The sequence below is a fragment of the Falco naumanni genome, chromosome 4 (assembly GCF_017639655.2).
Source record: "Falco naumanni isolate bFalNau1 chromosome 4, bFalNau1.pat, whole genome shotgun sequence".
Classification (NCBI taxonomy): Eukaryota; Metazoa; Chordata; class Aves; order Falconiformes; family Falconidae; genus Falco; species Falco naumanni.
This window is the reverse complement of record NC_054057.1, coordinates 101,567,004-101,593,179: the sequence shown is the minus strand read 5'-3', so window position 1 is coordinate 101,593,179 and position 26,176 is coordinate 101,567,004. Positions and strand designations below refer to the sequence as shown.

The 26,176-nt window shown below is 45.3% G+C and overlaps 1 protein-coding gene across 9 annotated transcripts in view; it reads left to right on the top strand.

Moving 5' to 3' along the window:
* The window catches only part of CHCHD6 (coiled-coil-helix-coiled-coil-helix domain containing 6), a 115,868-nt gene extending 91,131 nt beyond the window's left edge, over positions 1-24,737 (top strand). For 4 of the 9 annotated variants that reach the window (XM_040593350.1, XM_040593349.1, XM_040593346.1 and 1 more), the window contains 2 exons: positions 15,388-15,429; positions 24,183-24,737. In XM_040593350.1, the coding sequence (XP_040449284.1) occupies positions 15,388-15,429; positions 24,183-24,206 (66 nt within the window). In that variant the 3' untranslated portion in view covers positions 24,207-24,737. Of the gene's footprint in view, positions 1-2,502; positions 2,601-3,060; positions 3,088-8,932; positions 9,006-15,387; positions 15,430-24,182 lie in introns of all 9 variants that reach the window. The other 5 variants (XM_040593348.1, XM_040593347.1, XR_005827769.1 and 2 more) reach the window with 4 other exon arrangements.
* The last annotated feature ends 1,439 nt before the right edge of the window (positions 24,738-26,176 follow it).

Sequence of the window (26,176 nt, the reverse complement as noted above, 5' to 3'; positions counted from 1 at the left end):
AAGAAAACCAGCTGTTCCAATCTGAGAGTTTGCCTCTGCCTTCATGCTCTCTTGTTGATTGTGTTGAATCAATGAAGTGTTGCAATACTATAGAGAAAAGGGGTGTGTGAAGAAACGAAGAGTGAGATCACACAGCAGGAATATATAGGAGAGAATTCATATGCTGTCACATAGTTCATAGTGGCTGTGTCTGGAACCAGATCTCCTATAACGACAGAAATCCCTCATGGAAACAGGAATCTCAGATCCAAATTCTTGCTTCACCAGGTTGTGGGATCCGAGAGTTCCCACATGGAGAAGAGAGCTAGCTAATCTGAGCATCTGAGGAGACCTAACAGCAAGTCCTGGCTGTTCCTGCTGGGAAGATGGTGGCTTTGATATGTGTTATGGAAGAAATTCTTTAAAGGAGGGAAGTAAGCGAGAAATTCCCTGGATGCCAGCTGTAGCAGAAGAATAGGGTTAAAAATATTCTTCTAGTAAATCCTGCAAATTGCAGTTCTGACCCTCTTAATAGCTTGAACCACTATCTCGAACCTTTGTCGATATGGACTTTTTGCCTGTGACGCTCAGATTCAGTGGCACCTCTGTTCAGCCAAGAAAACTGCCAGATTGTGCTTTGACTTTGGTTCCAGCTGTTCAGTGCAAAAAGCTTTCACTGCTGCTATGAAAAGCTTTTCTTAAGGGACAACATAAAGCAGTAGGAGTGTTGCAGTGCTTGAAGGTTGGAAGTAGGCATCTTCCCTTGAGAACAGTCTTCCAAAGCACAGCAGTCTAGTACACTGTCATGTGGATGAAAGGTTATAAGGATTGTGCGTTAACCTGTAGCTGTCTGCAATTAATCTGCCTGGCAGGTTTGGAGCTGATTGATGTTTGGACCCATGAGCCAGGTATGGAAGGGAATTTCTTCAGTGGCTCTGAAATGCTCCACAAGCCTCTAGGCTGTAACTGTGCATCTGGATCCTGCCTGCTCTTCCTTGTGATCCTTGGTTCTTGCTCCATCTCTGTTCTTGCTTTGCTTTCTCTGTTAGTACTTTCCTTGGCTTCATCAGTTTTGATTTGTACTTGACAGTGGTACCTGGTCCATCCTGACAGCAGGATGGTAAGTTCACACCATACTACATGTTTCCCCTCAGGCAAGCTTGCATTCTTCCTGATAACTGCCTCGGAATCAACAGTTGGAAATGTTTCTTGATCTTGGCACAAATTTCTCAAGTGCCACTGAAGTTTTGACAAGCTTCTGGAATTGCATGTTGTAGAGCTGTAAGAACCTGCCCTCTTGATTTCTGACTTGGCATTTCTTATTTGGAAGCTTACTACTAGGGAAGTGTTCGGTTATCTCTTTTTTTTTTTTTTTCCTTTAGTTCTTTTTTCTTTAAATAGACCAACAATATTGTAAAGTTAAAACTGTTCCCCTGAGGTTAACTATCTGGAATCCTTCTCCGAAGCTTAAAAACACTAGAAATTTGCCAACCCTATTGGGCAGGATCTAGAAACACGAAGATTGAGGAATCCCTATTTTGACCTGCAGGCACCAGAACGAAGTGCTGTACAGCACTGCAAAGTTATTTTCTCCATTGTATTTTTGGTTTGATTTATTTTTTGTGGTGTGCTGAATTCAAGCCCGTTATGAATGCCATGCTAGCACTGAGGTGGGTCTCCGTAAGGTCAGGATAGTGCACAGCAAACATTTGAGCTGTAGGGTAAATTGTTCTAGGGTTCTTCTGTGACATTCTGTGATTGAAACTCAGGCTGCAGGTATTTCACCTATGTTACAAACTACGTATAGATCAGTGATATTGCTGTGAGTGAGTGATACCCTCCTCACCTAGCATGGGCAGTTCTGGCCACCTATAAGATTTTTCTTGTAGTATGCACAAGCAAGTTAGATGCATGCTATTGCCTGGTTTTGCTGCCTCCTCCTCCTTCTCTCTCTTTAATTATATCTTTCTAGAGTCTGGGTTCAGATTTTTCCTTTCCCCTCTGTCTTCGTTTTTTCACCTGCTTTCTTCCAGTGTCTTTGTACCTTCTCGCGCTCTCCCTCCTCTCCTCTCTTCTGTCCTCTTCGTTTGCATCCCTTTCATTTTAAAATCTGTATTGGAGCTGACACGAGGCTGCCTATTCCCTCCAGCACTGAACTGGCGGCTTGGAAAGAGGAGGCTGCAGTTCCCTCAGGGGGCAAGACAGAGTTCAGTGTCTGTCTTATTTTTAAATATGCATCTGAACATGGCTGATCAGAGGAGCAAAAGAAGTCTTTGGGTTCTGAGTACTAGAAGCTCATAAGGATGTAGGGTAATCCTCTGCATCCCCCTGTGCTCCTCACTGAGCATGAAAGCAGCCTGGCACAGGGGAGTTTGACTTCAGGAAACGTGGGTAAGATTCAGAGACTCCATGGAAGGAGAGTAGAAGGGTGTGGGTGCTTGTGTAAGCCTCACACCTTCTTTTTCTGCTGCAGCTTCTTTCTCATCCTGTCAGATTGATGCGCTTTTTTTTTTAACTCTGAAGGATCCCAAAGTACGTTACCTCGCTACACCTCAACCTTGCAAGATGCTGTTTGCCTTGGGCAAGTAAAAGACTGATGATGGATCATCACACCGGCAACGGTGAGGGGAAAAGCTGGGACATCCCGGTTTCACATTATTATCGCAACCAGTGCCATGACAAGGTATCAGAGATGGATTTACGGGTTTCCCAGTACGAGTAGCAGCTCAGCTAAGGCAGGTTAGTTACCCAGCTGATGCATTTCCTAAATGGTTTTGCTGTGCAACTCTAGCTGCTGGCACCTGTTCAGGCAGCACAGTGACGTAGTCACCTAAAGGGCAAAAGAAAGGCAGGTGCTTACCGGTCCAACCGCTTTTGCCAGCAGTTTAGGATCGGAAGTAAAGGAGAGCATATTGAATTAAAGCTGTAGTCATAATTCTAGTTTAGACAAAATGTATGTAGTTTGGCAGAATACCAGGATCCTGGCTCTTGTAAAAATGTGTCACGGGATCCCTCAGGACCGTGGGAAGGCCAGGACCTCTATTGGAAACCTTCTGTCAGCTGTGTTACTTTCTTTAACAGGTTACTTTGGTTTGGCGTGGACACAGGGTAAGAACTACTCCTTTCTGCAATATGTGGGTTGTTTTTGGTCGTTGAAGTGGTCAAATCCAGTCTGTGCAGCTGGGAGTGTTCGAGTGATTGCAGCAAGAAGTGTGGGAGAAACTGCAGACTCATCCTTTTCGTTTTTTCTTTTAGTATCATTGATTAGTGAGCAGCCTAACCCATCAGAGGAGATCTCTGACAGCATCAGGACGCAATACCAGATGATTGTTAACTGGAGAACTACAATGACTGTGTTTAGGGTTAGGGTGAAGTAGGCTGCACCCTGGAAAGAGATGAAACACAGACATTGAGGAGGCTACATCTTAGTTCTTCAGAAACGCTCTAATAATCCTGGAATAACAAATTCTTTTGATTGGAGAAAAAGTCCTCTTGTGGGAGTACCTCGGTGTTTATGCTAACTTCTTTCTTAGACTTAAAGAAAGAAGTAGTAGCTAAGACTTTCCAGTTGGAGACTGGTGAAATGATATGTGTGAATGATAGAAGAATTGACTGCTGGGGTGGATGGATTTGGCCTTCTGTTCTGATTCAGCCTTTTTTTGCCAAAGGATCTGTGTTTTTGGACTCTGGTGAGGTGTGTTCGGTGGCTGTCCTTGTAACAGTTTGCTCAGTATTTATGTGGAAGAGGTTGTGCATTTGAAGTGGGTGAGGAACGGAAACAAGAGCTGGCACTGTGCAGCTGATTTCTTCTCTGCAGTGCTGCATATTCAGTTGTCAAATTTTTTTCTCTACTTTCTGAAAAATTTTGGTTTCTTGTTTTAAAATAGCTAGTAGAGAGGGAGGATTCGTTGCCTACAAGGAGGATAGCTTCTGCCAGGTGGCAGATAGACCTTTCCCGGCTGTGTTCTTTCAGCTCCTCCCTACCCTGGAGATGGCTCCGCTAGAGCTTTGGGTCCCCAAACGTGTCTGCCCATGTACCACATCCTGATGAGCAGCACTGTGTACACCATGACTTATGCACTGCAATCCGGACTGGCATTAGTCTTCCTCTTAGACCTTTCCTGAATAGTCAAGCTGCTCGTTACAGACTGCCAGGTTTTTTTCTGAGAAAATTACCTACCACCACATTCTTACCAGAGCAAGGTGGTATGCCGGGGGGAGCCCTGGATAGCAAGGCAGTAAAATCTCTTGAACTGGCTTCTCTGATTGCACCACTCGCTTCAGCCATTGAAGCTGTGCCAGTGCTGGGAGAATTCCTTGGGAAAGCAAACAAACTGCTACAACAATCCCGACGTGATCCTCTGTGACCTTGCTTTTGCTGTGGTGGGTAACAGTTTCCAAAAAAGCAGTAGAAAGGATATGCCCAAAGTCGCTTTCATGTGTAACTTAGAGTATTCAGCATTTGACCCTGGGTCTCTAGAGGTAAAAGGCTGCTGTGTTAACCCCACCACTTCATCTCTTGCCAAGTCTGAAAATCCAGGTTCTTAAGAAGAGCTGTTACTTGTATGACCTTCATGCATGGAACAGTTTCGCTTTTAAAATGTTTTTTCCCCTTTATCAGTTATTCATTGAAGAGTCTCTTTGCATCTGTAGAATTTTGAAGGGTAGCTATTATTTTACCATTTTAATTTTCCCAGCTGTTCAAATAATTGTTTTAACCTCTCAGTGCCTGGAAATGCTTTTCACATCCTGGTTGCTCTGCATTGTATTTCTTCAGTTTCACGTTTTAAATTACCAACAAATATTTTTTCGCCCATTCCAGATGGTTATTCTGTGACTTTGTTCCCTATAGCTTTAAGGCTACATTGCTCTGAATAACACTGACGGCAAGGAACTCATGAACTTTCCCTTTGTGATACCGGGCTCTCACATCCTGGTTTTTGGGGTGGTTGTTGTTGTTCTCCCCTCAGCCCCCAGTATGAGCTCAGTAGTTGCAGATCCCATTAAGACCAGAACAAGCTGTGGTTATTCTGAAAGATCTTGCCACTGGCCTCTCTGGAGTTATATTTCACTATATATAGAGAAGGGCTCTGACAGAGACAATGAAGCCAGCACAGAATACATTGTCTTCACACAGTTTTACAGGTATTAAAGTCAAAGCATTACATACGATAGCGGTTTCTCTAGCCCTGAGACAAGGCTGTGACAGCTGAGGACAAGACAAAACTTCATGCTGGTCTGGCAGAGGAGATTGCTAATTGAGCTGTGTGAGGTACTCAATAACAGCGTGGTGTTCCCAGCCTAGGGTGATGCTCGAAGGAGGGCGGCTGCATCTTTTGTGACCCATCTGGGGCAAAACACTTGCATGTAGGAGTACCTCCAGAGCAACAGTGTCTCATAGTATCAGTTTTCTTTTTGATATATATATATTTTTTTCTTTTCAATGAGCATTGCTTTTCCTGAGTGTGTCTTTAACGGTCTTGCCATAGGGACAGAGGTGGAATTTGAATATAAGTAATTGTATTGTGATAGTTTGGACATATTGCTGTAGTTTCTCTTGCGTGCTCTTCTCACGTGCTCCTAAAGTTGCCAAGGGTGATTTATAATTCATTAAACTAAGCGTAAAACACCTGACTGCAAAACCTATCAATGTGATCCCATCTCTTTCTAGCCCTTTAATTAGGGAAGCCCTGCTGAAAAATGTACCCATCAGCTACTGAGAAATGGTGCATTCCTGGACCCTCAGTATAGATCTTGAGTTATCCAGGTGCCAAAATGCTGTCAGAACTGACAGATCTTAGAAAATACACCCACAGGCAGAACATTATCCATTATAGTAGCACTGAGCAGTGGGCAGTAAGGAAAAATCAGCAGAGACTGTGTCTTTATCAACTTTAATTGGCTTTTCCCGTTGATAAAAATCAGTGTAGCCGGCAAGGAAGAGAACCTATCTAGCAGTTTGATCTTTCCATCCCAGAACTGAAGGGTGCAGTCCATCTCCACTGATGTGTGATGTGGACTTGTCTCAGCACAGTTCCTAGCAGTGCAGTGGAGTCTACAACCCACAGGGAAGGCTGCCAGTCTGTCCGTGGTGAGTGACCGTGTTTAAACAAGTGTGAAGAATGAATTACTGTGGATAAGGTGGATTTTATCTAAGCTCAAAATTTACTTCAGAGAGAACCAAACTTAGTTAAACTTTTCTTCGGGTCCTGGCTTGTAAGCGCTCCCGGATTACAACTGCCTGAGCTGTGAAATCAAGGATCTGGGCGATGGATATGCTGATGAGAAGGGGGACAGCGGACAAAGGAAGCAGCGACTTTGCAGGAGCTACAGGAAATGGCACTTGTTGAGGTTTGGGGAGGAGAACAAGCTGCGTCCGGGTCATTTGGCACTGCAGGTTTATATGTAGCTTTGCATCCAAGACAAAGGAGACAGCAACTGTGTAGATTTCTCCTGGGAAGGCTATTTCGGTGCCTTGTTGCATCATCTTGCATTTACTGAACTATGTAAAACGTTTCAGTTTTTCCTTTGTGCTGCTTAGGTTTATTGCTATTAGATTTATGACAATTATTTTAGAATAAATAATATAGTAAAGCTGATTGCAAACCTGTTACTATACTAGGGTTTTTTCTGTTTGATTAATGAGAAAAACGAATTTCTTCCTTTCTGATCAATTTGGCAATATGTAGCGCTTCTCTTTCTGTATTCTGCAGGGTTTCTGAGCATGGTTTTATTTTAAGTTTCTATTCTGCGAAGTTGAACTTCTCTGTCTTATTTCCCTAAATAACAGAAAACAGAAGTATGTCCACTCAGGAGAGACAGATTAGTAAGTGAACTTTACCGCAAAGGTTTCCTTTCCACAGGCCCCGATGGTCTTAAAAACCAGCCTGTAAGACCATCAAAGGGCTGCAATCGTATAAATACCAGTTTAACCCTTGTATTTGAAACTTTTAAAAAGAAAATTTAGAAATATTTGTTCAGACAAATGAAAGAACAGTCCTGTGTCCAAAGCTTGCTGCATAGGGAACTGTACTGCCATTGGCGTGGATCACTGTGATCTTTTAAAGTGTGTCTGCCATGCCATGGCCGCACAAGTTGGTTTTCTGGAGATGCTTATCGCCGGATCGATTGGGGCGGAGCAGGCTGCGTGCAGGGTGCATACCTGGAGGCTCTGGCAGCAGAGCTGCGGTACATCTCCGTGCTCTCCTGGCTGCAGTGCAGCCATCCCATCAGACACCCCCCTGCGGAGGTTGATGCAGTGTGCCTGGCGCAGCAGGTTCCCTGTCGGGGTAAATTCTAGAGCCTGCCACTGTAGAAACTGTAAGGGTATGGCGGAACTTATGGGGAGAAAAAAAGTGGTGATTGTGTGGGTTTTAATTTTTTCTTTCTGCTTATCATATGGCTAGGAGAAACATAATAACTTGTTGTGTTCAGAAGGTTTCTTTAGAAACTTGAAGCAAGTGGGAGGGAGGGATAACAAAGTCCATTCTGTTCCTCTAATTCAATCTGCCCATTTACAAGCCCAACCTGTCAAGTACGTTGTCACTGTTCTTTGCAGCGAGAGGAAGACTGAGGCTTTAAAAGACTTTTGGAGAATGTATACAAATCCATGTGAATAGCCTAAAACATCATAATTCACGTGGTTTCCATGGATGCTGGCCATACTGCACTCAGGGCAATTCTGTTGCGTTGATCCAAATGCCACAGCAGTTTTTATCAGGATGCAATATTCTTGACTGCTGGCCCTGAACTCTGGTGTGGTGTTGCTGTCCACTGTTCAATAGCTGCCTTGTGCCTTTGTGAAAGAACGCATTGCAGCCTGTGCGGCCTAGAGAGATGGTAAAGCACTGTAAAATTTATTATGTGTTACAAAATAGTAATTCCAGATGAAATAAAACTGTGGAAAGAGATCAGAATTTTGACATCTTGTTTTGAGACAGCAAAATGCTTCTTTGGTGGTCTGGAGTTATTAAAGGTGTCGCTATCCTAGATGATCAGTTTGCCAAGTACGCAGTGTAAATGCGGATGGACAGTGTGTAGGTCTGTCTCTGTGTCAGTCATTCCCTAAACGCTTGGTGGTACCTGAGTGACCAGCTCCTCAGCTGTCTCATGCTTAAAAGCAAGGCTGCATGATTCTTCTATTTTTCTAAACCATTTGCTCTCTTTAGTTTATGGCTGTGAGCCGTTATGTGCGTAGCGTCGCAGGATCCTTGTCGTGTAAGGGCCTTGATAAATATGTATTGTACTGTCGAGTGTTTGTAGCTACCGTGCAGGTAGCGGTGGCGAAGCAAGTGGCATACGCTTCAGAGTCTTTGTGTCTCTGGGGTCAACAAAAACAAGATAGCACAGGGGACTGTGGGAAGAAGAGCCAGGATAGCTGCCTTCAGCATCACCTGCTAATAAAACTAGCTATTTATAGATCGGCTGAGGCTTCGTCAACTAGATTGTTAAATTAATATTTACATACCAGCTTCATTGTCTTTCACTGAAAATCTCATCTGTGTTCGTGCTTGGACAGAAGTGTGGCTTCCTGTGCTGCAGCTACGCGAGTGCGTTTGATCGGAGTCCATGGCTTGCAGTGGGTGTGAAACCATTCCTGTTAGATTTCTTCTCTTGTAAATTCTCTTCTCCCCATAGCAGCATTTTTCTATCTTTCTGTGCCTCTCATTTCTTGCAGGAAAGCTCACCTTTGTTCCCAAATGTCCGCAACTCATGATGAGGCTGATCTCACTAGAGAGAAAGATGAGCAGCATTTCTGCATAGCAATTTCTAGTTAATCTCTGCCTCTCAGAGAGAGGCTTGAATTGTTGATGGCTTGTGGGTAATTTAATAACTAGCAAACAAATAGGATGTGTAGATTGTAGTAACTTAGCCCAGATGCAAAATCCCCCATCCTTATTTGCATCCGTTTGAATGAATTTTGTTATAAAGGTTTGCTTTTTTTATGTTTTAGCACCAGTGAAACAGCAGCGAGAAGAGTCGCTGCTCAGTGAAGCTGTGTTGATCACAGCAGGCTCCACACCTGGGTAAGCAGTTTCAATCCCCTGTGCGTGCGTGTGTGTGTGTCTGTGTGCCTTTCAAAAGGGAAGAGTAATCTACTTGCTAGACGCGTGTGTCTCTCGTAGTCCTTGGATGACCTTGAACGTCATTTAACTCGTGTTTATTTGCCGGTCTCTACCTGGGCAGATATTACTTCTGTGGTTTGGAGTGTTGAGGTTGAATGGATGTCTTGGAAACGTTGTGGATGAAAAGTGTTCCTGAAATGTAAGGTATTCATAGTATCTCTTCAGACAGTTGATTGGAGTTCGGATTCACCTGCCTGTCTTTCTGTTTCTTGCTTCAAAGCCATTTGGACACTTGGGTTGCGCGGGAAGTCGGAAGGCAGTAATAGCAGGGCTGCGATGCAGACAGGTGTCACAGCCTTCCCTCCGCTTCCACTTCTTAGCACTTGCACGGCTGTTGATAAGGTGCTGTTATGCTGGTATTGTGTTATTCTTAATCTGTCTTTGGCCTGCAAAAGGTCTAACAGCATCTGTTTCTCTGACACCTCTGCAGGCTCGCTGGGCATCTCATTACTCTTTTTTGGGAAGAGAACATTGCAATGCAGTTACTCTGTCCGCAGAGAGCAGAGCTCATCTTCCCATGCCAGCCCGATTACTGTAAAGTTAGAGCTCAGAGAGCGGGTTGCAGTTTATCTCTCCAGGTGCATGAGGCACATAACATTGCAGTGACAGTACAGGATGTACTGGAACCATTCACCTTTTATTTATTCTTTTTAGGATAGCAAAGGCTCGTTTTCCTCCTCTTCAAAATATCTCTTGGCTCACAAGAGAGGGAGTGGGACAGGCCAGCTGTGGACAAAGGACTGGGAAAGCTGGAAGTCGGTTCCTTGGTACGCCAAGTCCAGTGGTTTGGCCTCTGCCCATTTCACCACTGCCTCTTCCATTTTAACTGTAATTCTTGCTGAAGGCAGCACCTGAGTCTCACATTTTCAGATCTACCAGGTTTTTCTGCCTTCTGCTGATATTCAGGAGAGATGGAGATGTGGTTTTCCGCAAAATGTCAGGGTCTCTTCCTGGAGAGCTGACAGCATAGGTGTTTTATATGTACATGGGCTATCAGGATGAGACATTCTTGCTCTGAAACATTGGCTGAGACAGACAGACATTCCTCCTGCCACGGAGAGACAGGCAGGCACTCGCTGTTGCCAAGCCTTGAAGTATTTGGCATGTTTTCTATTGCCCTAGTTTTGTGGAGTTGTTCCTGAAGTTTTACAAGTACATGAGAATCTTAGTTCTGTTTTTTTATTAAAAAAAGAAAGAAAAAGGGAAGGAATAAATGAAATAATCTAGTCCTCCTGCCTAGACAGAAGTGGGTATGGAAATGTGACTCAGTTGCTTAAAACCAGAAGGCAAATGGAATAACCCCAGTACATTTCTAAACACAAGTCAGTCTTGTGTTTTTGGGGGAATTTCTGAATTCTCTCTTTGGTCTTGAATATGTGAAGAGTGTGCAGCATGGCTTGTGTTCTTAAGTGAAGGAATATTTGCAGGTCTGTAAGAGTTCACACATCCACAGTGTCCTCTGCAAACAATAATGAACCAACCAAAACAATCAGTTCTCCCTGAATTAGAAGAGCCCTGCATTTTTTAGATCTTGTTCACATTCTAATTTGTGCTTTTTCACCTTCCTTGCAAGCAGGAGGATCTCAAGCTCTTTAGTTTTAAGTGGAAGACAAGACTTCATGTCAGAACATGATTCGAGGAAGTGGAGCTTTGGCATTTTCATAGTTATGTCATATCATCAGACTTTCACATGAGCTGGCGACACAGTTTACGCAGAGATGAATGTAATTATTCACGGAGGGGCCCCGTGCAGCTCTGTACTCCCCGATTGACCTATAGAGATTGACTGGCTCTGCAGGCCTGTATCTCTGTCCTTCCGTAGGCTCACAGGAACGCGCCAGGCTTGCAGACAGCTGCCCGCATGCTTTCATATTGGTTCTATAGGCAGCTGCAGAGGCACGTGCTCCTGAAATCACCGATGAATGCGTAGGCACACGCTCACACCTCCACATTGCCTGAGCGGAGGGACACATGCAGTCAGACTCCCACAACAGAAAGGTTTCCAATAAAGCTGAAACACAGAGGTATTGTTTGTCCAACTGCTGGCAACTGCACAGAGCCATTGTGTGGGGCCTGAAAGCCTTGGCGCTTTATTCTCTGCAGACTGAATGGCAGCCGCGGGTAATAATAACACAAGATTAAAAAAGCCAACATTATAGGGGCATTTACAACCCGCTGAGAGAGTGAAATCTCAGCAAGGCTGAGCTGTGTCTCTAGTGATCCTGCGTTTTTACTGCTTGATAAGGAAATGATGGGCAGCTCTGGAGAAATTGCCACCGCAGAGCAGATGAAAGGGGAGCAGGTTGTCGGTTTGAATGCTGCAGTAAGTAGAGTGGGACAAGTGGAAAAGCTCACTGCAAGTCAAGTGACCGGCCTGTCCCCCTGGCATGCTGGGTGGGCGGGGATGTGTGTTTGTGTGCTTGCACGCCTGTGTTTCCTTCCCAGGCTGGTTGAAAACCTAAGGCTGGCTGGCGTCACTGGGGCCGGACTTGGTTTGCATAATTCAGAGCTTCGTGCTTGAGGGCCTTTGGTCAGCATCATCCAGGGGTGGTGCTGTGGTAGCTGCCAGCAGATCTGCTCAGGGCTGTTCACTTGTGAGAAGATAGCTGTGGACTGATCGTGGGTAAGAGATGGTTGGATTAGCCTTCTGCCTGCAGAGGCAGCCAGTCTTTCTGTGAACTTAAATTTTGGGAGACATTAAATATTGAGCTTTCAGAATGCAACTCTCAGTCTTAAGTCACAGTGATGACAGCTACCTTACACAATTTAAGCTCAACTGACTGATAGCATCTTACATGTGGAATTTCATTGTTTTCAAAATAAATAAAGAAACCCTACCCCACAAAAAAAACCCACCAAAGATGACATTTTTCAAGGGACAGTTCCTTATCTTAAAAGCCAAGTCTTGAATTTGGGGCTAGTTCTGACAATTCTTTTAACGTAAATGTCTTATAAAGCTCTTTGTGTACCTATAACTATCTAAACAGCTTTAGAAGACGCAGGTTTCCTCTGCACGCACATGGAAGTTCTTGTCAGTAAGCTGGAGGCGGAGTACCAGACCATAGCAGCATCCTCTCAGGATATGCCTGGGCTGCGGAATAATGATGACATATCAAAGCCAGCCCTAACCTTGCTAGCTTGGGTATTACCAGCAGGCTAACCCTGGCAGTGCTGAGCTGCTGGAGGATGTACCCACGTCTTCAGGCAGGTTTCGCAGCTTTCTGCTGTTCAGCAGGTTTCTAAGGCAGCATCATCTTACAGATGTGACCTTGGTCTTTGGTATTAACAACGCAATGAGTGAAATGGTAGGAGGTATTTCAAAGTAATAACATAGGTTTTAATAAGAGCTCATGCTACATGGCTACAGCAAATGTGGTTTAATGACTGAATTTTCCTTTCTAAAAGCATTGTCTTCTGTTCAAGTGTTTTGCTTTGCTTGTGCCAGGCAGCATGGCATGAAAATTGCGGGGCCCTAGATGCTGTTTCTTGTGTGGGACATTATGGGGACTCAGAAATCCAGACTGCTTCACACATTCATTTACTTGGATTAATGAATCTGTCTCTGTTTCCCCAAGAGTAATGTGAAGTTACTTACGTCACAGGGATTTATGAGTTCTTTCTATATTGGCCATTTTGCAGAGAGTGAAATTCAGCTCGGACGGCTCTACAGAAGGACAAAGTGTTTGAGTTTGTTCTGTCCTAATCCTAGTTACAGAAAATTGGCAAGTTTTAAAGTCTTTTTAAACACAAAATATAAATACCCTTTGTTTGCCTTTTATTTTTGTGTGGTGGTCTCTTTCTCGGCACACCCCCCCATACACCTCCCCCTATATGTTCTGTTTTTCTTTTAAATGTTACCTGTCTTAAACTGAAAATTGTCCAGGTTGGGATCTGAGAGCTCCTCTGCACTGGCACAGACCTGTGGAAGAAGGCTGTGAGCTTGCTTTGTTTCCACAGGTTGCAAGTGTGAAATTAAATGTATGTTAGCGGTAAGGTCTTTGTGGGAAGAGGGTGTAAAGAGGTGCTGAGTGATACTAGAAAAGAATGGTCTAGGAGGGGGAAAGAATGGATGTAGCTAAAACTAAATATCATGCTTGCTTTTTGCCAGAACCTTTGCAGCAGAAGCGTGGATGTATTCCCAGTTGACAGCTCCCTCGTCTCTCTTTCTCCTTCCCTTTTCTTTCTCCGCCTCTGGGGCTACTGTTTTAGGATGAGTTGGTTCCAAATAGACAATACTTTCCTAGCAGATAAACGGACACCTAAGCAGCTGCACTGGTATCTATCATGAACAGACATGCTGCACAGTGAGGGAAATTACAAGATGGGACCAGCATAATTTGTCATATTTTCTTAAAAAAACAAAAAAAAAAAGGAAAGCTCCCCCTCCACTTGAGCAGTGTCCACAAGACAAGAGAACAGCACACTTACAAACTGTCACTTTCTTTTCCAGTCTCTTAATATGTTTTCAAATGCTTCCGTTAAGCGTTCTGCCTTTAGGTCCTCTTTGTAAAGGATGTGTTTTAGACAGATGGAAGCAGGTCTGTGTCCTGACACAGATGCAGGACTATAATTTTGTGATGGAGGAGATGGGATGTAATTATTTAGGAGGTTTTTGTGGCTTATTCCAGCATCTGGTATTCTACCAGGGTGCCCTCTGAAGACTGAAAGGGACAGGAAGGAGCTAGAGAAATGCTGAGCTTGTTTTTCACTTGGTAAGGGATTTTAATCTTGAAAGAAGGATTTGGAATTTATGCAGGAGGAGACAGTGATTAAGAAATAAAGATGCATCTCGCAGTGTTCACCATTCTCCCTTTGTTTGCTCAGATCCATGTTTCAGGTTGTAGGGCGTCTTATCTGCTGCTATTTAAATTGCATTGGTTATGTTGGGTGCCAGTGGGCAGCTGCTCACAACAAATCGGTCTTGCTGAGATACTGGTTACGATGGGTTCTGCGCTCAGGGCTAAGCATGCAGCTTCCCACAGGCTGCTGCCTCGCTGTGCCTGTGGCTGGGCATCCACACGTAAGCGCATGACTGAATGTCTCCATGGCCTTCCAATTCATCCACAGCCTCTCCATTCCAGTCTGTCTGTTGTGCCTGGCGGGAGCACCAAGACCCTCCTGCCCAGACTGCGGGTTCCTTACCCAGTGCTCACAAAGCAGGCAAGGCTTCCCTGCCCCTCTGCTCCTTGATGTTGTAAAAGGGGAGTGGTGGAGTGAAATGTTTAGGGATTTTGGGGTGACTTCTGAAACCTCTAAGAGGTGTGGTTGAGTCATTTGACTGTCTCAGTTAAGGTCAGTAACGTTTCAAAATGCCTGATATTTTTCTGTCTGGTTGTCTGAACTGGGTAGAGGATTGTCTAATTGGGGCTTGGTGTTGGCCAGCCAACCAGGCTTCTCTTGCTTGTGATCTAATCAGATCTTGCAGCTCCTGGGACTAAATATTTCAAGACACTTAAAGATTGGCAAGAGTTCAGGGTGTAATTAATTCTTTAAAATCTGATACTCAAGGACTGCAAACGCTTAGTCAGCAGTAAGCTTCTGGTGCTGAGGAGTTGCAGTGCTGAGTCAAATGGGCTGATTCTGCTGAAAGATATTTCACTTTCTGGTTTGGTACCTGGGCAGTGGAGGTAGTCTCCCAATGCAAATTTTCTTTTTTTCTTTTTTTCTTTTTTTTGTTTACCTGTAGGCTCTTTACCTCCTTAGTCTTTGGGAGGTGTTTCACAAAAACAGGTAGAAGTTATATCCCACATCTCTCTGCAAACAGACATGAGATTTCCCAGTCCTACCTTGGGTTTATCAATTGCTGATTTTTGCCTCTTCAGCCAGAAGAAAAGGAGAGCGACATCTACACCCATACGGGCGAGATGAATACAGCGATCACGCAAATAAAATTACTGGCTGCCGAATAGCAACAGCTTAATGAAAATGTGAACTGTTAAACAAATAAAGCCAGTCAAGCTCATAATACTTCAGCGTGGAATTTCACTGTATCACTGAGCAGAAATAGAATTAGGCATAGAGAAAGGATATCTGGAGAAGTCTTTGCCTGCCTCTGTGCTTGGTATATGAAGCTGGACTAGGCAGGAGTCAGCCATACCTTAAATATGGACATGGAGAGGAAATCTTTTTATCCAGTGCAGGAGCCTGCTAAATAAAGCAAGGCAGAAAGGGACAAGATAAAGCACTAGATTTCCTCTGAAGCCTAAGCGCAGATTGTAGAGAGGGATGGATCCCTTGAGAACTGTGTGATTTTATTTATTTATTTATTTTTACATTTCTTTAGCATCTTCTGCTGGTGAATAATTATCGTACCTCTGTGGGGTTGGTAAGTAGCATTACTCTTCTGTACAGAAAGGGAAATGGAGGTGGGGATTTATCTACAGCTACTGGGCGAAGCTGGGAGGAGCCTGACAACAGCACCTAGGACTCTGGTTCATGCCCTCCAGGTGGTGCTTACCTTCCTGTAGCACCTGGGAAAACTGCGGGGTTTAGTGACACTTGCAAGTGGCAGGTGAAATCCCCAGGAAGAGAATTTAAAAACCACTACTGAGATCCCATCGCAAAGGCGCAGTGCTGTAGCTGTGGGGTTGCGAGGCATTTTCAGCACCTCTTTGAGCTTTACCCAAGGACTGGGCTTTCCTGTGCTTCCATCTTCTTGAAAACTCCTGGAGTTAAAGATGTGCCCATTAGAACTAGTGCAGGTTAATAATCTGTTCCAGGATGAGATCTGGAAAGGCAAAACGCAGTATGTAAAGTTGGGATCAGCTTGCGAAGAAGCCCCGCGGCCAAGGTTCTGCTGTATCTGCCTCCAAACAAAATGACATCCTCTCTCCCTGGCTTCTCCCATCCCTCTGTGTTTGGCTGTCAACAGTCAGAGGCAAGGAATAGGATGGAGTGATTCCAAGGAGTTCAGAGGACACCTGGAGTTGCTCTTTCTGTCTCTCTTTTCCTCCACACCCACCCTGACGGCGTTTCTTCACAAGAAAGCATCTCTCACCTAGGCTTGGTCTCAGACTTGTGTGGAGTCGCTGGTCTATTGAAGGTGTATTGTGTCTGGGTTATGTGGAGCTTTAGTGCACTGTGGAATAGAAATGTTATATTCTAAGTGTCTGTTTTTCTGGGTGACCTTGTGAAATTTCCTTGCACCAGATCTGTATTTTGCCATCCTGCTGCCTTTATCTAATTTGTTTTCTTGTGTATGTTACTGACATCCAGTGAAGTGTAATTTGTTTGAGAAGTGGCACTTATAACAAGGATCCTGCTAGTAATCCCTGCATTGAATCCCTATACACACAATGTTCCAGGAATAATTAAAATCACAAACTTCAATCTTGAGGGATGCACAAGGGAAACCTATCCTGAAATGAGGCTTGGCATATCTGACTTTTCTACTTCCAGTGCTTTTTAACAGTAGGATTTGCTATTTTTGTTCCAGGTCTGAAGCAGATTGAAGTAGAAGTCTGACATCCTGAATTTACACATCCTAACAACACTGTTCATCAGTCAGTATTCTTACTGTATCCTTTCTCTATCCCTTCTCTCTATTAATTTTCCTCAATAGTCTGCAGGGATCATTTGCCAGCCTGATTCAAATTCCTGCACTTTCCTGGCGTCTTGTTTTATAACATCTTGCATCATGTACTTTCCATCTCTGTAATCCATTTAATCGAAAATACTGGAATGGCTTTGCAGGTATTTATTGCATTTCTTTCTTTCCTTGTCTTAGGAGGTAACGGGTCATTTATACAACCTAATCCAAAGTCTCTTGGCTTCTGGGATTATTTTTTCCTTTTATTTTCCCACTGATTATGCTGGGGGCTGGTAGCAAGAGCAGGAATGACGGTGTGGAGAAGTTGCTTTTATGTGTGTGTGCTGTTTCGTAATGTTGTGCTCAGAGCACAGCTTGGCAGTTCAGCAGTTAAACCCCTGCAGCCGACATCCCCCAGCAATAACATTACTGTTGCCTGTCCTTCGTTTTTGGAAGCGTTGGTCTTAGGGTTTGAAATAATGAAATACTGTTGCATCAGTAAGTGGTTTTCCATTCCTTTTGGCTCTGGAAACGGATATTCACAGCTGGGTGAAGTTCATTTTAATCCTCGCAAAACCAGAGCTGGATTTGTACAAGTTGTCGTTGTTCCGCTTTAGAAACACTCTGTGCCTTCTGGATCCCTTTATCCCTCCCGGGGGCTAATCCACGAGCTTTGCAAAACGCTCGGGGTAACTCCGGAGTTGCGGGGATGGAGGGGCAGCTGGTGTGTTATCTCCTTTTCCTCCTGCAGTGCCTTCTCTCCCTTGTTCTAGAAAGGCACGGGAGTGTTTGTAGTGTATACTTTCTGATGTGTATAGATAGTGGGATGTAATTATCTTCCCTGGAGGTAGAGTCATTATGCCGGCTGTAAAGAGAGAGGGTCACAGTCCTAATGGGAAATGATTTTAAAGCAATCTTGACCAAGTCTAGTGGAGCCATTTCAGACCACTTAAAACTCAGCCAGTCCTTCACGGCACTTGTGATACGTCCACTTTATGCGGTGAGAGGCAATGGGACTAACACTTGTCGAGGGATAAAGAAAACCTGTGATAAACTGCAGCGTCGGCTTTGGGCGAGCGTTGTGTGCTGCCACAGGGGAAAGGTACCGGCAGAGCCCCAGCCTTGATTGTTATTGTTCTTGATACTGATTTGGAAAAACGCAAGGCACTTGCAGAAGCAATAAGCCAGTAGTCATGAAATCTGCCACCTTGGGCTTCCTGTGCTACAAAAGCTGCCCCTCTGACCCCAGGCCTGATTCCTGCAGAGGCAAGAGGATTGTTGCAGTTTCCCAAGCAGGTGGCTGGGCAGATCGTGGCACGGTCCCCAAGTCAGAGCCAATTGCTGGTGGATGCACTAGTGGTTCAGGCTTCGAACGTGCATTGACTTACAAGGGTAATTTGGTCAGAGGTTGTTTAATAGCAAATACTACTTTGTGTTACAAGACGTCGCGGGAAGACAGACTGCAGCGTGCTTTGGCACGTGGTGGAGTTGTGGTCAGCAGCAAGGTGAGGAGAAAGACGTTGGCAGAGCTGATGGAAGGTGGCAGTCAGCAGTTGTGGGTCATATTGAGGGGCACTGGCAGGTCTGCTGGGACCAGCCCAGGACTAAAAAGCAGACACCTCTTCACATAAGCGTTTTGCTGTATTTCAGTCCTTTACAGAAGCACAATAACCAGGGCTGTGCAGGTTAGCAAAGCTCCAAGCTAGTACTCAGGAGAGCAAGAATAACTAGTAGTGAAATGCTCCATGTCTAATATTCATCCTTTGAGCTCCTCTGCAATGTTATTGGAAAACAAAAATTGTTTAAATAATGGAACAGACCCGATGAAATTGTGCAGTGATGCAGAAGGGGTGAGGGAGGGTTATTTCCTTTCTTTCCATTACTTTGCTCTTCCTGCCTTGCCTCCCAAACATGGGTGGAATCTGCATGTTAGGCACTAGCAACATCAGCCTGGCCTGGTGGCTTTTCTTAATGGTAAGGATGCGATTAAATGCAATTAACATTGATTGAACAAAAACTGCCCTCAGTTTGAATGCCAATTAATTAACAGCCATCCTTTCAGCAGTGGCCCTTTGTAGAGCGGTGTTTGTTCCTCCTGGCCCTGGTATTTTCTAGTACATGTCCAAAATCAAAAGCACTGTGTATGTTCCCTACTGTGATGTCTGGGGCTACCGGCTCAGCGGGGAGATGCAGCCCCCCGGCTGGGATGATTTTTGTGTGCAGTCTAGTAACTGCAGAGCTGCTCAGTCAGTGGCAAAACATTTCCTGTTAAGCAAGGCTAAAGACGGGAGCTCTCTGCGAGTTAGAACAATGATCAGAACAGTTGTCTGGAGGAAATCAATGTTATAATGCATGAACAAACAGGTGAGACTCAGAACAGCTAGAGATTAGTTGTGCTAGTAAATAACTTCGTATCTGGGTGATGCGGAGCAATGGGGAGGTGTCGAGGCAGAGCAAAAGCCAACAGTGTGTTGGCTCTTGTGAGTCAAAGGAGAGTGAGGAGGGGGGAGAGGAAACCAGAAAGACTGTTTCTGTTCCTTGCACGCTGTTGGTGGGGTATGTAGACCAGCGGACTTCCACGTGAAAGCACTTTCTGGGGTGTTCTGACAATGCGTCTGGTGAGCTTTTTGAAAGGCGTCTTTTCTGCTGTCAAGCCAGCTTTGAAGACACCATCTGGGGAAGTAGCCAAGAAGTCATTGGGTGAACTTCTCTGCTTTGCAGAGCTATTAACACCAGTACAGAGAAAAGGGAAAACAAAACTCTCTTCATAGCTTTTTGAATTAATGTTTTTTGTTGCTGCCAGGCATACTCCTGCCCCTCCTTATTCCAAACCCAAGGACAGCAACTGTTGGACTCCTGAAGGATGAGAGAGACAGAGAGCCTTTTCTGTGCAATAACTATATGGCACAGAAGTGCTGTGATCCATTAGTCAGCACAGCTGCTCCACAAAATAGCCAATACCCTGAATGTAACAGAACAAATTGCACATAACCAAAAAATACCTACAGCATACATCAAACCAAAGTGACTCAAATGTCCCTTGCAGCGCTTTGGGGTGCTAATAGCCCTGCAACAAATGCCTTATCCAGTGGAGAGGCCTTGAACACCCATCTTAGGACAGGTCGGGATTTTTGTATTTCGTTAGTGCCTCTTTCCAGACTAACTGAGATGAAAAAGTTGTGTGGTCACGCTAGTGAAGTCTGCTGTGTGCCAACAGGTGTTCTGGTTTTGAGAGCTGCCTGCACACAGTAGGGAACTAGGAACTATGGAGATTAATTTCTCCTTTGTCACTGACACTCCAAATGCACCGAGTCATTTATTATGGGGATCTGCCTTCTGATTTCTTCATAGCTACGCAGTGCCCATATGTGTAAGCGCCATGGTGCGACTGCTTAAAGGAATATTAGAACAAAGCGCTCGCTGGAGGAAGCTTGCAGGGTTTACCCTGTGAGACTAAAGGCTGGTTAAATAAATATGTCTTAGCACAGCTGAGGCTTGGCAAACAGCGTCTCTGGCAAACACTGAGGGAGGAAGTTCTTTGGGGTCTGGGCTTTCAGGGAGGGAGATTCCTCCACTGGCTGTGAGCCCCCGGCGAGGCCGAGAGCCGAGGTGCAGAGCTAGCCAGTGACTGTGGGAGGCGGAGAGGATGCTGCAGACTCACCAGGCAGCCCTGAGCGCCTATGCTGGGACGCAGACCAACGAGGAACAGGAGGAGGACAAGAGCAGCGCATTTGAAAAATCTTGCTGAGACTTGCTTGTCCTGACGCTGGTACCAAGGCCTGCGCGCTCTGTTACAGGAGAAGGACCATGCTGGGTGCTGCCTGGACTCCCTTCTCAGCAGGGATGAGATTTGTGGAGCAGATCTACTTGCAGAGCTTGACGCTTACTCCTCACTCAATGGGAAGCAGAACTGGAAAGCTTCTGACTTCTCCACGGGTGCTGCAGAGTGGTGGGCTGTGTCAGCTGAGCAGCCAGCCAATTTTGACTGCTCTTAGTTCCCAGGCGGGGTCTCGTGGTGGTGGAAGAGCATGGGTTAGTGGCTCAAGGTCCTGCTTGCCAGGAGAGGTGTGGAGGAGAGCCCTGCGTGCCCTTTGGCTGGATTTGCTGCCAGGACTGAACAGATTGCCGTTCCTATTTGTGCTGCAGCGCAGCTGCGAGGAATCGCCTTTGTACGGACACTGTATTCATACGTAGAGGTGCTGGGCTGGAGCTCTTCGGGACTGGAACCTGGTGTCTACCTGACATTGCATTGGCAGTGGCATTAAAAATAACCTACTCACCCTGTGCAAGAAGGGTACCGTCCCTTCTCTTTGGAGTATGTGGTACTCTCTCCAAGGCTTCTTGCTTCCCGAGTTGTTGTTCTGCTAAGACTTCAGCAGAGACCAGCTAACGCCAACTGTGGGGCAGTTATTTTACAATGAGGCACTGAACTTCTTTAGGCTGAGCCTCACCTCAATTAATTGGGAATATCCTGTCATGTGGGAGCACCTTGTGATTGCAAGGTGCCTGGACCTGTTGCATATGCAACTTGTCTGGTGTATATGCGTTACAAGCGTGTTGGAGGGGTAAGGCTTCTCCTTCCCTGTCCTGGCTCCTTCTGCTCAAGGTAAGTGTTGTAGCAACCTGGTAGCATCTTGCAGGGAGGATTGCAGGTTGGAAGGAAATAAAGGGGTGCCAAATCTGTATCGGCATGGTTGCGGTGCTAGGGGGAATTAAAACGCTGGTGTAAACGGTTAGCTTAGCCCAGAGTGGGCTTAGTCTTAGAGGTGTGGCGCCCTTCCGTGCTCTTACACAGCATGTGAGGCGTGAAATGGATGCAACTGTGCTTTTAAGCAGTTAGCCACAGGTTTATAAACTGATGGCCTAGGAACAATGAAAACAATTACATGCATACGCTAACAAGCATAGACTTATATGATGGGCGAACAGACCACAAGGCCTACAGAGCTTCCACTGTGCAGCGTGCAGCAGCTGTGTGATGCTCTGCAGTAGCTGGCAGAGGAGACCTCTGGCCTCCAGCAGTGTTAGCTGTTAACCATGCCTGTGCTGCACGGCAAGCATGTCCTGCAGAGGGTCCAGAGGAGCGCACGCTCACAGCCAGCCAGAGACCATACTCTGGTTTCACTTTCTTCATGAATTGAACCTTAGCAATATTAGAGGTTTGAGGATGGTAGTGGTCTACGCTGGTGTGGCAAATGCTGTGAGATCTGGGTGGCATCTGAGCAAGACAGTCTGAAACAGCTGGGAATGCCACCTCTCTGTGCAGGCTGTTGTGTAGTGGGAGCCCTTCAGTTCCCCCCAGATGCCAACCCTGTAACCTTCATGAGCACTCTGTGCCCCTGATGAGGGACGGTACGTTAATCAGTTGCTCCACCCAGCACGGGCTGGTCTTAGATGTAACTGTATCAGGCCACTACTGGGAGCAGTGTGGGCTGATTGACAGTGTCATTACCTGCATCCTCTGTCCGCAGAAGCTTCCCTTGGTGAGAGCTGTGCAGCAGGAAATCGGTGTGTGGCCTGCTGGCAGCCCACCAGTTCTGGGTCCAGCGCTCACTGTGCAAAAGATTTTAAGAAAGTTTAGTCATCCAGAATGAGATGGAACCTGATGGTTTTGCACAAGGAATGTTCACGAGCCTCCAGCTCAATGCATCTCCTGGTATGTGAGTAGGTTAGGCTGGAAGGAATTGATTGAGGTTAAGTGCTGGCTGTTTGCGTTTTCTCCTGAAATAAGTAAAAATATGTAGTTATGATGTTGAACGTGAAATGGTGTGACTATGATATTCTTTAAAATTACTTTAAAGGAAAAGGTTTTACTATCTTCCACAAGGGTTAACTGCGGAGTGGCCACATCAGTGGCTTTTCCACAAAGTGTAGTGTTCCTCGACACTTCACTGAATTGTTACAGTGTGAATACAGCAAATTATTGCAAAATTGATTGCAAGCTGTTGCTGCTTCACTCATTGTAATTTGTGTGAGTGCTATTGGAGTTTTTAAAACGTATTGCTCTGCAAAACTTTTAAGTCACTAATGATGGGAAAAATTACCTGAGAAATTAGTCAGTCGAATAATATTGATGGTTCATTTGCCAGATTTCTGTATAAGCTTTGTCTAAATAATTTGGCAAACAATTTTCTTTTTCTTCTTGAGTCCTTTGAAGCTTTTCCAGTTCACTGTTGTGTAGAGATGGGGCCCTCTTTGGAGATATATGGTCAATGTAGACTGAAAATGCTGACCTTGCAGGTGCTGGGCAGCAAATACCAGCCTGCTATGCAGAAGTAGCCCAGATCTACTAGTTAGTTACATCCTCACCTTCTGACGGATATTGCCAAGTGTGCTACCATCGATACTTTGTGGCGGTCTCCTTTCTGATTCGCCTTTGAAGAGGCACAGCTCCTTTCCTAAGAAAGGCTAGTGTCTAGAGAGTAGAACTGAGCACTAGTAAAACGGGTGGTGGGACCACGTGCAGCTAACTATTCACTTGTCTTTCTGTAGTTGGCTTTAGCCTCTAAACATGGGTAAGGACTGTCTGCTCTGCAAAATGGAACTGCACCTATCCAGACCATGAGAGAAACGTAGCATGTTGATGGGCTCACCCTATGCAATTCTGCTGGTCATGTAGCCACACCAGCAGTTCACTAATATAAAGATGCCACTGCTGATGCCTGAGAGCTGATTACCTGGGGTTTGAATTGTAGGTCCAACATTAATACCCCAGATCCTCCGAGGGAGGGGTGGTGTTATAGCGGGTGCCAACTGTGTTCTCATCCACTGCTGATGGCATTGTTGGTTTGATTTCATAGGAATGATAAGATAAAAATGGGAAGAGAGCATAGCAGGCTCTGCATTCTCCATCCTAAAAGGGTCAAAACCCTCCTGTTTTTTCTACCCATCAGAAGTCCACAACTCTTGTGCAGAACCCTGCAGGATCTGAGAATGTATCACTTGGGAAACAGGAGATTGCTGTGAGGACAAAGCAGGCATGATTTAGCTTTGAATTTTAGGAGGGTTTGGATCTTAACAGGATAAAGGCTGTCAAACATATCAGGAGTTAGGGCAGTCTCCAAGTCCCTCCCTTTCTTCCTCTTCCCTCTCTAGTGCTTGCTCTTATGTTGATCCTGTTCCAGGATGAGAGAGTGGTGTGTGCATGTTTGATGGCAGCTAATCAAAGTGCTCCCGTGTCCTGCTGAGGCTGGGACTTAGCGTGGAACTACACTTACTCCTGCCACCCAGCTGCTCTGAGGCTTACCTGAGACCATGGCCTTTCTCTCCTGCTGTAGCCCATTGGGTTTATGAACCCCGATCACTTGCAACTGACCATATATTCTCATTCATAGATTCAGTCTCACCTTTGGTATCATGGCCTGCTGTCTTCCTTCTGCAGTCCTTTGTCCTCTTGAGTGTCTTGTGTTTTACAGCAGGCGAAACCTGATGATTTTTCTGTGGGATTTTCACCCTGCCACTTTGCTCCTTCATTTCTGAGGGAAACAGTCCCATGTAAACAGCTGCGTAACTAACTTGCTGCCTTTTCCTTTGTTTCCTTTCTCCTCTAGGAGCTGTTAGTAAACTCTGGATAAACATCAGCCACCAAAAAGCAGAGGACAGGGACCACAGACGCCCTTGGAAGCCCCAGCATCCTTCTGGATAGACACTGACCAAAACTGGTGCCTTTGGCCCTTCGCGGTCCAAGACAGTGACGTGATTCCTCTTCTAATTGCCTGCATGTATCAGTCTCAGTGGATGTTCCTGGAGTTGGAAGGGAGGGTCCTGGGAGAGGGGGATGCTGTCATTTCTTTTTTTATTGTATTACAATGTAAAGAACCAGATTGACCCCAGGTGCTTCCAGCACAGCTTGTGGCTTGGAGGCTAACCCAACACGAGCCTGGCTCACCCTGTGCTAGCTTTGGTTTCACCAATCCACATCTGAATCTCAAGAGCTGTTATCTTTGTCCGTTTGCTCTGGAGAAAGGGAGTCCAAAGTATTTGGAAGTAACCCTGACTAGCTTGTTAGGATTAACTGTTCCTAGCGTGCTCCCATTGGTTACACCAGCAGGCGTGTTTCTTCCCTTCCAGGGTTCCCTCCTAAACAATAAAGTGTTTAATGGTCACTGTGTGCTGTGAGATACTTTCAGTCCCGTGAGGTTGCACATTGCTGTTTTCTGCCTACTACCCATGCCAACAAAAACTCCAAACGAGTGTGAGGAATAGAAATATTTCAAGTCACAGTTTATTAATCACAGAACTTGTTCGTTTTGGTCTTGAGCTGAATGACTTTGGCTTATTTGAAAGTATTTGGAAGAGTGCAAAGTCCTGGCTGAAAGGAACTGGTATGGGTGAATCATACTGAAAAAAAACCTTTGCTGAACACAGAGCCCGAGTTATCTTTCTTTGCCCCAACTCTTGTATGTGGTTCCTGCATTGTCTGCCATAAGCCACCATCCCTTTCAGCCTTGTTCTGTGTTTTGAGCCCTCTCCTTGCAGAGCCGAGGGACAGCGGGAGCTGTGTGCCTCTGGCATTTTGTCCTTGCAGAGGTAGGTGCAGCAAATTTGCAAATTTTACAAAGACCTGTTAGCAAACCAGGGGAGCAGGTCTGGTTTGGTAACTTGATTCCCCGTCTCTGGCTAAAGCTTCTTCTGGCAGCATTTGCTGCTCGTGTCCTCTCTGACTGTATCTGACAGTTTCTGAAGAATGTGAACATGGATTTTTGGAGGTTATGTCAGAGTTTAATGTAATGTTTATGAAAATGGATGAGGAGGGCTGAGAATTGTTTTCTGTGTTATATTCTGCTTCACCTCTTTTTTTCTTTAGGTGGCAACTTAGTGCTTTACATCTTCATTAAAGCAACAAAATGCCTTTCCTTCTTGTGGAGGGCTGATGCCAGAACCCTCTTCCTCCTCAGAAGTGATGTTTGCTTACCAATGGCTCATCTCTGTTAGTCTCAGATCTTCCAGAAATTCCAGCTTTTTATCACCCTGCAGGTCAGACTTGCTGTCCCACAGGGAGGAAAGGCAAGTTTTCCAAACCAAAGTAGGACACTTGGTGCCCTCAGATCTGTTTGTACCGGTGCTGGGTTGGCTTTTGCTGCTGCTGCCATACCAGCCTTCGGATCTGCTGGGGATAGCCAGGTTCCACAGAGCCACGAAACTTCTGACCTCTGAATGCAGAAATTTGGAGCACCAAGGTCTGTCTTTTAGGTTTAAAATCTAAACACTAGATTTTAAATTATTGTTGGTCTGAAGAGAAAAGTACCTACTTCATCTCTTCCTCATTTTCCTCTTGCCCCTATCCAGTGTTGCCTTGGCATGAGTAATTTGCATGTCATTACTTCAGCTGCCCTAAATTGGGGGGGACTATGGTGCCAGGGCTGATTACTTGGCGGCACTGGACAATTTTCTCTGTTAGGCGACTGTAATACATTTCCATGTTCTTTTATAATGAGCTTTATTTACCAAATTGGCAATTCCTCTGTTGAGAAATAACTGATTACAGCATTCAGGGAGTTGCTGTCATCTCAAGATATGCAGGTGTCTGTGGAACATAAACAGA